Consider the following 12,259-nt stretch of genomic DNA (forward strand, 5'->3'; position numbering starts at 1 on the left):
GGTGTTCAGTTTGTCATTATTAGTATTTTTATTAGGCATTATTATACATTATTATATATATAGTTATTATGCCTTCGCGTTGTGTTGCCGGCTTTTGCTCCAAAACCCACAAGGATGGGGTAAGTTTATTCAAGTTTCCCAGAGATCCCGAGCTGCATGCGAAGTGGGTGAAGCAAATCAGGCGCACTCATGACAAGTGGGAGCCCTCACCAACATCCGTCCTGTGCTCTGAACACTTCGATTTGGATTGTTTTGACACCCTTCCCAGCTTAAAAGAATTTCTTGGGTGTGCAGTTCAGCACAAACATGTGTTACTACCATCAGCAGTGCCTACACAGTGTTGCCAGATTGGGAGGTTTCCCGCCCAGTTGGGCGGTTTCAAGTGCATTTTGGTGGGTTTTGAACATATTTTGGGCTGGAAAACTTCAGCAGTATCTGTTGCCAGATACTGCTGAAGTTTTCCAACCCAAAATATGTTCAAAACCCACCAAAATGCACTTGAAACCGCCCAACTGGGCAGGAAACCTCCCAATCTGGCAACACTTCCAGTATTCCGGAGGGGGTCTACTAGTAGCTATGCCGGATCCAAAGACAGTCCTCCTGTCAGAACATGTGTTGTGAAACGACATAAGATAAAGGTACGTAGAGCTATAGATTCTACATGATAATCATAAATGTAATCATAAAGTCGGTGTGATATCAGTCATGTATTTGCTTGTGAAAGCTTGCGGCTTTCATGTAACTGCCGCCTAGCAACGAGAGGCAAAGGGTAAAGAGGGTAGGCTATCATAGATTCTATTCAGAAGAGATCAACACAATTCTAGACTCCCAGAAGAGGAAGAGCTAGCACTAGAGTGTTCACCGGCGTTTTCATGCGCCATTTCCATTGAGTAGAACCAGAGTAGAACAGCCAGTGAACCGCAGCGTGTTCTTCTGCTGACGTCACAACATGGCCGCGAGCCACGGACCCAGTTTTCTTGCGCTGTGCAATTAAAAGTTGGATATTTGCGTAACAACAGCTTCTTTTCACGTAATTATAACAGAAATCTAACATGTTTGCCATGTTGTATAGTTTATTTAAGAAATTGCATAGAGTCATGTTCGTGTCATCAGCCCTTTAAGAGCTTGGATTTGTTTAACAGGTTGTTTTTTTCCATCCCTCCACCATTTCTGCTTCTTACAAGCACAGACTTTCCAGCAGATCTGCAGAACTGAAACCAATCTGATTGAAGGAGACGCTCTAGCTACCTGCAGAGGAGCTGCTCTCCCTGTCGGTCTCTCCCTCTGCGGGCGTCAGTGAGCTTCTTGCTAGTGTTAAGGATGCTCCACACCTTGGAGCTGATGCTACAGCAGTCCAAAGGAGTTTCTCCGTCCTTGTTCTTCAGGTTCACATCTGCTCCTCGGGACAGGAAGAGCCTGCGTAAAAAGCAGTTTGTTACAACTATGAAATTTGGCAAGATCTGCAGGTCTGAAAAACAAACGTCCGTCCAATTATAGGACATGTAGAGTATCATACGAAACAGTCAGTGCTTATTTAAAAAGAAAAAAAAAAGCCTGATACAGGATGTTCTTTGGTTAAACAAACAAGCACAAGCAGGACTAGGCTGTACATCTCCAGCTAATCAGGCCGAGCCCCACTGCTCCACACTTACATGACACAATCCAGCTGGTTCTGTCTGACAGCGATGTGCAGAGGTGTGTCCCCGTGTATGTTCATAGTATGCAGGTCTGATCTGTTCTCCAGCAGCAGCTGAGCTATGTCAACACAACCAGCAAATGCTGCCCAGTGCAAACAGATATTCTCCTCCTAGAAGTAATTACCACCACAAATAGACAAAAGATCCTTTAATCGTCTATAAACTCTTCAGACTAAAAGAAACATTTATAACAACATCCAAGCCATTTACATTCATTATAAGAATACGAAATGTGGATTTTAAAGGAGAACTGAAGTCATTTTTAAACTTGCTTTATTTCTTAATTAACGTGTTATTCAATTACGTTTTCGGTTTTAGTAACCTTATATCATATCGTGACTCGTATTGGCAACTAATTGCAATTAAATATTATACTTATCGGCCTATTCGGTTTTTAGCCGTGTTGAATTTAGTTCGTTTGGTCCACGGTAGGCGTCGCTTATCCGCGCGACCTTCACGAGACTTGTGCGAGACTTCGAAACGTCAAGCGTCAGCGCTGCCATTTTGAAAGCTGTTTTCCAAACGAAGTATTGCACAAAAACGAGTTTAAATGATGATTACTGCCTACTTTTTTCAAACTTTTCTGACTGCTATCAAAACAAACAAAACTTCCGGCTTGATTACGTCAGCGTTCGAAAGAGGGCGCGCGCGTCTTTTGACAACGTCGGCAGATGTCGGTCACTTTGATTTCCGCTGTACGTTTTACTTCCGTCCTACGATGTCTCGCACAGGTCTCAACGAATCTCGTTTATGGCCGTTGCTTTGACATATGGATTGATATATTACAGAGCGTATTTCACTCATAACTTGCTATAGCAGTGACAACATAGCGATCAAAAATGCATTCAGATATTTAATAAAATGAGATAAATAGAATTTTGATAACAGATTTGCCTTCAATTCTCCTTTAAAGGAGTAGATTATAATTATTTAGAGCCTTCTGTTGGCTGCAGAGTGAAACACAATTGCAATGAAAAACCCTAACAAGTCCTTCCCTTCTTCTCGGACCTATACCGAAAAACTGCAAATAGCTCAAAAGAGGCAGTGCTGAGCAGCTCTACTGTAAATCTGGGATGGATCTAATTTCACGGCCATAAAAATGTAAACAGAAAAAAAAACAAGATCGACTAGGAGCTACTACTCACTTACATCAGAATGCAAGCAATCGAAGGAATAGGACACTTATTATGAATGTTGACTTCAACAAATGATTAACCCTGAAACAAGTGAGTAAAGAGCAGAGATTTCAAATAGCATCCTGGTAAACTGTCATTTGGAAATAATATTTTGCTTCTTCTTCTTCTAGCTTCGGCTTCAAGCTCCAAGCTTCTAGCTTCTACTTCTGATTCTACCTCTGATTCTACTTCTGATTCTAACGTCAGTTCCACTGAAAACCAATAAAATACAAGACGAGTGGAATCCTGTGTCCGAGTCCTTCCCTTTCAAGTGTGGGAAACCCTGATGCTCACATACACTTGACAAAAGTGTGCGACAGACCTGAAAACAGTATAGATAGTTTTCACATGACGTCACAGAGTCGGGGATTCCCTGGTGGCGGCCATCTTGGAGGGCTAGCTTACCGTACGGGTCACTGAGCACACATTGTAGCGCGCGAGTTACATTCATTTATATATTATTTACATTTATAGTTACATTACTACTACTTAAAGCTAGCAATGGTGCACACCTGTTGTATTCACGGCTGTCGTAATAGGTCAGATGACGAAGTCAAGCGGAGCTTTTATGGAATTCCCACTGTACGGGAGCACGAAGGCGAGCAAACAAAGAAACTCAGCATACAAAGGAGAAATCTATGGCTTGCGAGAATCAACCGCAAGGATTATCAGCCTTCCAAACACAGCAAAGTCTGCTCCGATCATTTTATAAGTGGTAAGTTGTTTAAATAAACAATCAATTGTGTTTAAGTTTGTTTTTGGAAACCAAAACATCGTGTAAACAATCTCTAGAGAATGCCTAACTGGAACCGCTGAGTGTACGTTTACATACCAGTGAATTATATTACAAAGTTTATACTGACATGGTACTGTAATACCACTAATGGATGTAAAATTTGTCTTAAATCAACTCGATATTATACACACACATTTATATGCAGTGTTGAGAGCTCTAAAATTCCAATGTTTACATACCTTGGCTGTAATTAGGACACGACTGTCACTTGTTTTTATATGGTGGACTTCACGGACCCAGCCACAGACAAAATAATTGCATGACTCCAGCGACTTGTACGCTTTGAGGTCGTCAAGTGTGTAGGCACTTTTACTATTCACGAAATAGTTCACAATATCAGGGTACGATATGGATGGCAGCCCTGCATAGTCACTGGAAAATGCTTCTTTGTCCACTTCGTAGGGGTCAATTCCCCCAATCAAGGCCAGTTTGGCTGCATACCGTTGTCGTGAGATGTCGTCCAATGTATCCATATACTTCTGTTTGCTTGATTTTGTCGACATTGATCTTTATTTTAGAAAACTGACTATATAACTTAATAAATTCGTCCGAGATAACGTAGCCGGTAGTGGCGATGGTCCGTTTTGTTTTCCCACCAAGATGGCGGCTGGGGGGCGTTCCCTGGGATGCCGTGACGTCAGTGAAAACTATCTATACCCGGTATAGAACCCCAAGCTGAAGCTTGGTACCAAATATCAAGCAGTTGTGATTTGTAGTTACTGAGAAAAAAGTGTTATGAAATTTTTTTTAAATCCACACTATGCGCTTTGTAAATACGTTCAGTCGGTAAACAGGAAGTTGATGTGCGACAGACCTGAAAACGGTATACACGGTATAGAACCCCAAGCTGAAGTGGCTATGATTTGTGGTTGCTGAGAAAAAGGGTGTTTCGGATGGATAAAGGTAAACCAGTATACCCCCCTCCTTCGGAGCAGGGGTATAATAATAATAATAATAATAATAATAATAATAATTAAACTGGCCAGTCTAACTGTATGATCTAATTGCAAGGTCACAGTATTTAAGGCATCTGTGGATTTCTATAATATCGCAGGACTGGAAATTTTTTTCAAGCACAACTTACAAACTGTCTCTTTCAAGCTACTGTAAATACTGCTCTTCAAATCCGGCACCCACCTTGTCTCTCATATGGATATCAGCTCCACGGGCGATCAACAGCTTCGCCTGGTCTGTGTGCAAGTTTTCAGTTGCCCAGGTGATGGGGGTCCAGCCTCCGTCATCCTGACAGCAATCAGTTCACATAACTCATAATCTGTGACGCGCTGTTATCTGAAGTATCACACTCGAGCTAGTTTAAGTACCTCTCTCTATCGTACTCATACTTCTAAATAACGAGGTCACTGAAGTATGAAAAGTGCAACCCACACTCGGGCTTTTTCCTTAAGCCTAGGTCACAACCGGACGTACGATTTTTTTGGCCGTGCGATTTTTGGCGTTTCCCAAATCGCTGCGTTTTTTTTTTTTTTTGTTCGTGGAGAACGTAGTTGTGGTGACCATGAAGGAGTAAGATCACCGCGCACCCAACGTACAACCTGGAAGTCGAACGTGCGTACCACGCACGAAATCTGAGGCTGCTCGGACGTACGGCTGTCGCTTCATTCGTACAGCCAACGCACGTAGTAGTTCTAAGGCCAACGTCCTTCAAACGTGCACTAATCTTACTGACCGTGCGTTCCATGCAGGCTTCGTATGAAGGTTGCAAGAACTGCGCACGATCTGTACGTTGTGCGTACCAACGACGTTGGATTTTTACTAAGAAAATGCCAAAACAGCACCATAATTAGTATTTGGGTCAGTCCATGAAATGATGTTACTTTTCATTGGTCTGGGTTTACATAATCATTTCATCTTTAATTTCCATGATTTAAAGAAATATTTAGCGGATTATCCATAAATATTGTTTGAAGAAATAAAATAAATTTAAAAAATGAAGTTTTCTTTTGAAATAAAGAAATGTGAAACATTTTCTTCCCCTGTGACTGGACACGGATGACACGTTTTTTTGTGACATGGAATATTTGCTGACTTTGAGCTTAAATAAACCTTCATTACTTTCTGAGAATTTCAATAAAATTAGTTTCATGGTACTTGCAATTTAGTTTTACACTCACATAATAAAGTTAAGAAGGTTCTATAAACTATTTAGCTTCGAATTCATCCACTAAAAATAGGTTGTGAACGTAACATTGTGATGTCCTACCGTGTTACATTAGAAACCAGGCTTATAAAAAATGATAAAACGAGTTGAAATCATGATTGATGTTTTTAATATAAAGAAGAATATACTATAAAATGATGTAGGTAGAAAGAAATTTAAACAAACGGCAATAAAAGAAATTATCGATGTTTTTTCTCACATCCTAACTTAGCGTCCACTCACTTCCTGGTTCGTTCACAACCTGCGAGACCTATTTACTCAATCTAGGTCAGCTGAACTGACGCGAGAGAACTTCTCGCGGGATCTCACACACCACAACACGTGCTCTAGAGAAGTGCAGATATAAGTGTGACTAAGTAAAGTAATGAATTCAATAATCTCATTTACCCCATAGAGGATGAAACTGTTTCCTGTTAATGACTGTTATTGTTCAAATCTTAGAGATTTTATGAAGTTCGTGAAATACTGGTATTTCATATTTTCAGTGTTTATGATGTTGAACTAATATTTCTAATGAATTCTTATTCAGTGTTAATGTTTAAAGTAAGCAAATAAAAGCAAAAAAAAAGATTTTATCAATATTTTTCCTTTATTTTTAAAAGCTTGTTCGTGTCCTTGTTACATTAGCAACCGGGTAAATATTTATGGATTTTATCATACATTGTAGAGCAGGAGTTATCTTAACAACTATGTTATATTTTCTTATATGGTCAATGCTTCATGGAAATAAAAGTTGTTTTCAGTTGTAAATTGTTTTAAGTGACTCCCTCTATGTCACATTTTGGTAACCCCATTTCATGGACTGACCCATTTAGCAGGTCAATACTCACTAGTTGTGTGTAGGTCAGTAGCAATGCCCTGTGTCAATTTCCGTTTGTGGATGTTGTTGCTGTACAGGTCCAAAGTCTTGTCGTAGAAACAAGGGTTGGCACGGAAAAAAAAAAAAAAAAAAAAAAAAAAAAAAAAAATCTACCAACCTCTCCTCGTCTGCTACGCTGAAAGAGTATGACAAACTCCTGGCCACTGTCGTGGTCTTCATCCTCCTCCTCACTGCTCCTTGTCCTCTCTCTCTCTCCTCCCTCTCTGCCGCCCCCTCCGTCTCCGATACCTTTTCTATCCTCCTCTTCCCTTTTGCCTTCGGCATATTGAAGCAATGCAATGAAATGAAATTGGATTTTCTCTCAATTAAAGCCTACAACATGTACAAATGGCCGTAGGCACCCCTGCAGCTTTATATACCCGAGTTTTCGTGCGATTGACACCCTCTCGCTGTGCGGCCAATGCACGGCCGACTTACTCGACAAGCATGGATGACGTACAAAATATCTGAACGTGCGTTGGCCGCACTAATTACGTATGTGGGGCGCACGACACACATACGGAGTCCGCAAGTGCGACGTACGAAAAAAATTGACATTTTGCCCAAACCTGACACCAGCAAATCGTACGAAAGACGCACGTCGGCCGTACGGAAGACACACGAGGCCGTTTGTCTTGCAACCTGAAAAAAAACGTAAGCGCCCGTAGAGTTTGTTTGACATGACAAAGAACCTCTGCGGCCGGTCTGCGGCCAGTCTACGGCTCGAAAATCAGCACGTCACGTGCGCGCCCTCCGTGCGTTTCTTGCACGTAGACCGGCCGTAGGAGCACGTACGGCCGGTTGTGACCGAGGCTTTAGACACCTGTCTCAGGTTTATATCAGTATACATGACAGCTGCCCTCAGGAAGAAGTGTACAGATCATTGCATACCTTACAGTTCACGTCTACAGATGCAGTGGATAGGAGATGCTGCAGTATCCCGACGTGGCCTCCTCGAGTCACCATGTGGAGACACGTAGAGCCTCTTATATCCTGGGAAAAGATAATCAGATAGCAGTAGGGTGTTTAGTACAGCACTAAAGTGTACCAATTAAGCAGGACAGTTATAAAGCTGTACTGGGTAGGAAGCATTAAAACTGGACTGAAGATAGAGTCTGAGAAATAAATTACATCTACAACCTTACAACGTTCTCTGAAATCCTGCACAATTAGAGCTGCACCATAATGATCACAACTGACTCTAGCATTAATCATGGAACAAAAAAATGTTTATTTCACTTTTTTTTTTCCTTTTACACTCAATTCAGTCAAATTAAATAAAATCAAATTGTGGCAAGTAGAAAGATTTAAACAAATACACCAACATAAAGCCTCGGTCACAACCGGCCGTACGTGCTCTTACAGCCGGTCTACGTGCAAAAAACGCAAAGAAACGCACGGAGGGCGCGCGTGTGACGTGCTGATTTTCGAGCCGTAGACCGGCCGCAGAGGTTCTTTGTCATGTCAAACAAACTCTACGGGCGCTTACGTTTTTTTTCAGGTTGCAAGACAAACTTACGGCCTCGTGTGTCTTCCGTACGGCCGACGTGCGTCTTTCGTACGATTTACTGGTGTCAGGTTTGGGCAAAATGTCAATATTTTTCGTAAGTCACACTTGCGGACTCCGTGTGTCGTGCGCCCCACATACGTAATTAGTGCGGCCAACGCACGTTCAGATATTTCGTATGTCATCCATGCGTGTCAAGTAAGTCGGCCGTGCATTGGCCGTACGGCGAGAGGGCATCAATCGCACGAAAACTCGGGTATATATGTCAGCCTCTAGCTGTGTGGGGATCTTATTTTTATTTTTGCTGTGATTTATTTGGGTTGCGGTGATTCTGGTGTGTTCACATAATTGGTTGATTGCTGTGATTTCGCTGTGTGCTGCTAACTGACTGCTACCTACACTGATCTTGTATTTGCGGCTCTCTAATTGCTTAGATGGATCAGCTGTTTGGACAATTATTACCTGACCTATTGAAGCACTTGAAAGACGAAGGGGTGGGGTATAAAAAGGGGACCTTTTCAGTATTAAGGAGGAGTTCAACAGGGCGTGAAATCGTTAACAGGTGCCTGTGGACGGTGTGAGGCTGGTAACGGCCCCCACCCCGCCGGGGACGCGGACTTCTCGGAGTCGGGTTGTTTGGGAGTGCAGCCCACAGAGGGGACGTGGATTTCTCAGAGTTGGGTTGTTCGGGAATGCAGCCCAAAGAGGGGATCGGACGCCGCAGCAGATGCGTAGTTACCAGTGGAAGATCAGCGGGCAGACTGAAGGAAGGAACGAACGGACGAATGAACAAACGAACGAACAAACAGTTTTTCTCTGCCTGCGCTGTGCTGTTTCCCTGATTTGCTGCCTTCTTTTGAGGTGCGTCGGCTGCGGACTTAGGAAATCGTGACCTAGCCAACGGGAATCTGGAGTCAACTGTACTTAATTCAACGCTCGCTAACGACAGGGTAAAGGGACGCAAGACTTCTCCTTCCCTGCTGTTTTTGCCTTGTTGTGTACGTCGGCATTGTTTGATGCTTTCTCTTTTATTGCCCGAGGTGTGCGCTGACTCCGGGCGAGCCATAGACGTTTTTGGGAATCCCCCACTGCTACCTGGACTCTGGAGCTGTGACGTCATACGCAGGGCTTCCCCGCGCATTAGGCTTCCCCACGATTTCAGCGCTTCTGGGACTGGGATTCCTCTATGCGCGGACTGCGCACTGCTGAGACGGGACAATTTTATTTTTCTTTTATTTTTTTCTTTGTAGCTTGGTGCTATTTTTAAAGGATAATTTAGTTATCTATTTACTAGTGCTGTCAAGCGATTAAAATATTTAATCGCGATTAATGTCGCGACTGTCATAGTTAACTCGCGATTAATCACAATTTAATCGCACATTTTTGTCACACGAAAAACCATTGTAATTCTCTTACCAGCATAAAAAAGTGAATGGGCTTGTTTTGTACCAATGTTTTTCTTATTGCAAAGCATAACACGTCTTGACACAGCCACTGCAAACTGAAACCAAAGCTGAGCACCGTGGCTCTTCGTCCCGAGACTAATAAGAGAACCATGAGTGAAGTAATCTACTGCTTGAGTTAGTCTATCAGAGAGACAGGTTACACAGTGACGGTAGGCTTGACATGCTTGATTATAATATAAAGTACACTGTTATATTAACTTTAAGTTGTTCGTTGATAAATATTGCATTGAATCTGATCTTTACTGTTTCAGCTCACTTAACACATTTTGTACTTTTACACTTTCTGCCTGTTGATGCGTCGCGCTGTCCAATCAGAGGCGGCCAAATTTGCATATTACAGGAAGGATTTCTGGGATAGCATTGAGTTTACAGTTCAGAGGGATCTGGCTTCTTTAGACGCTGTCTTCTTAAAACTGAATAAATATTTAAAAAGAGCCAAATGAGCCAGTCTTTTGAACGGCTCTTTTCAAAGAACGGATCACAAAGATGCGGATCCCATCAAAGAGCCATAAATCCCATCTCTACTAGCGCGCCCTGCCCGCGCTGGTTCTTTGGAGGAGGAGGGCAGAGGACTCTGGCTGTGCGGGGCGTGGCTAGCTGCTATCGGTTTTCTAAGCAAAGTCTCTGTTCCAAGTTCCTGGTAGTTTCAAAAGCTTAAGAAAAACCTACATCATGTCACAGAGTGTTAATCTCGCGATAAAAAAATTATCGCCGTTAAAATTGAGTCAAGTTAACGCGTTAATAACGCGACATTTTTGACAGCACTACTATTTACTAAATAAAGCATGCATTTTTTTAAGCTTCTGTTTTTGCGATCCTTCTGTGTCCTGGGCATTTGCTGTTAAAGGGTTAAAAAGTGCCTTACGGCCGACATATAAAGCTGCAGGGGTGCCTACGGCCATTTGTACACGTAGGCTTTGAGAGAAAACCCAACCAAAGTATGCCGAAATATATATAAGGTCCGTGTATCATCCGATCATTCAAGTATTCCATTCAATGTGGAAAACAAAAAAACCACTCAATATTTCGTTTTTCTGTATGACAAAAAAAATGAGGGATTGGTGTTTGTTTTCCTTTTTCCAACTCAAAACAGAACAAATAATAAACAGGGAAACCAAAACGAAATAATAACTCTAATTTACGATTATACGAGCAACTTAACTTTCGTTTTAGATAAAACTAAATTCATTTGTATTCATGTCAGTCTCAAGAATTAGTTCTTATTCATACATGATAATTTTTTGCGCTCATGCAGGCTCCTTTTACTGGAAGCAAAACTCTAGGAAGATCATGGCTGTTCCCGAGTCTGACTTTCAAGCTGTCCAGCAAAAGAAGCAAAGAATCTCGTAAGGTGGAGTGCCAGTGACTTGTTACTCCTCCTCATATTTTCCTCCTGACATAAGTCATCATAAAATGCTAAGCATGTCCTCTAATAAAAAGCAAAGTTGGTCTGACACAATATGTTCAAAGTGAAAAAATGAATGCCATGTTATTGTTATCATTATTTATTATTACTATTATATTAAGAGATCATCAGCTTAACAGGGGTGGCACGGTGGTGTAGTGGTTAGCGCTGTCGCCTCACAGCAAGAAGGTCCTGGGTTCGAGCCCCGTGGCCAGCGAGGGCCTTTCTGTGTGGAGTTTGCATGTTCTCCCCGTGTCCGCGTGGGTTTCCTCCGGGTGCTCCGGTTTCCCCCACAGTCCAAAGACATGCAGGTTAGGTTAACTGGTGACTCTAAATTGACCGTAGGTGTGAATGTGAGTGTGAATGGTTGTCTGTGTCTATGTGTCAGCCCTGTGATGACCTGGCGACTTGTCCAGGGTGTACCCCGCCTTTTGCCCAGTCACCAGTTTTTTTGCCCAGACCCTGTAGAACAGGATAAAGCGGCTAGAGATAATGAGATGAGATCAGCTTAACATTAACAGCTTAATATATTAAATGAATAGGATGTATGAATAAATTACTTGACATGCACATGCAATTTTTCTGTTTCATAGACGCAGAGATGATGGACTGTCGCTGAGGATCATGGGAAGGCTAATGTAGCGTGGGGAATAGAGAAAATCAATAATCGTAAATTAGTTATTATTTCGTTTTGGTTTCCCTGTTTATTATTTGTTCTGTTTTGAGTTGAAAAAAGGAAAACAAAACACCAATCCCTCATTTTTTGGTCATACAGAAAAACGAAAGAGAGTGTTTTTTTTGTTTTCCAGATTGAACGGAATACTTGAATGATCGGATGATACACGGACCATATACCCCTCTCCAATCACCGCAGTGTGACAAACGAACGCCGTTGGTACGCACAACGTACAGATCGTGCGCAGTTCTTGCAACCTTCATACGAAGCCTGCATGGAACGCACGGTCAGTACGATTAGTGCACGTCTGAAGATGCGTTGGCTGTACGAATGAAGCGACAGCCGTACGTCCGAGCAGCCTCAGATTTCGTGCGTGGTACGCACGTTCGACTTCCGGGTTGTATGTTGTGTGCGCGGTGATCTTACTCCTTCATGGTCACCATAACTACGTTCTCCATGAACAAAAAAAAAAAAAGCAGCGATTTGGGAAACGCCAAAA

General features: G+C 42.3%; 1 protein-coding gene across 2 annotated transcripts in view; it reads right to left on the bottom strand.

The window, feature by feature from the left end:
• The window catches only part of ehmt1a (euchromatic histone-lysine N-methyltransferase 1a), a 70,649-nt gene that overhangs the window by 12,200 nt on the left and 46,190 nt on the right, over positions 1-12,259 (bottom strand). The window contains exons 14-17 of one of the 2 annotated variants that reach the window (XM_060907397.1): positions 7,598-7,699; positions 4,806-4,910; positions 1,653-1,807; positions 1,249-1,416 (exon numbers count right to left, since the gene is read on the bottom strand). In XM_060907397.1, the coding sequence (XP_060763380.1) occupies positions 1,249-1,416; positions 1,653-1,807; positions 4,806-4,910; positions 7,598-7,699 (530 nt within the window). The remainder of the gene's footprint in view (positions 1-1,248; positions 1,417-1,652; positions 1,808-4,805; positions 4,911-7,597; positions 7,700-12,259) is intronic. The other variant, XM_060907398.1, reaches the window with a different exon arrangement.

Source organism: Neoarius graeffei, chromosome 24 (assembly GCF_027579695.1).
Source record: "Neoarius graeffei isolate fNeoGra1 chromosome 24, fNeoGra1.pri, whole genome shotgun sequence".
Lineage (NCBI taxonomy): Eukaryota > Metazoa > Chordata > Actinopteri > Siluriformes > Ariidae > Neoarius > Neoarius graeffei.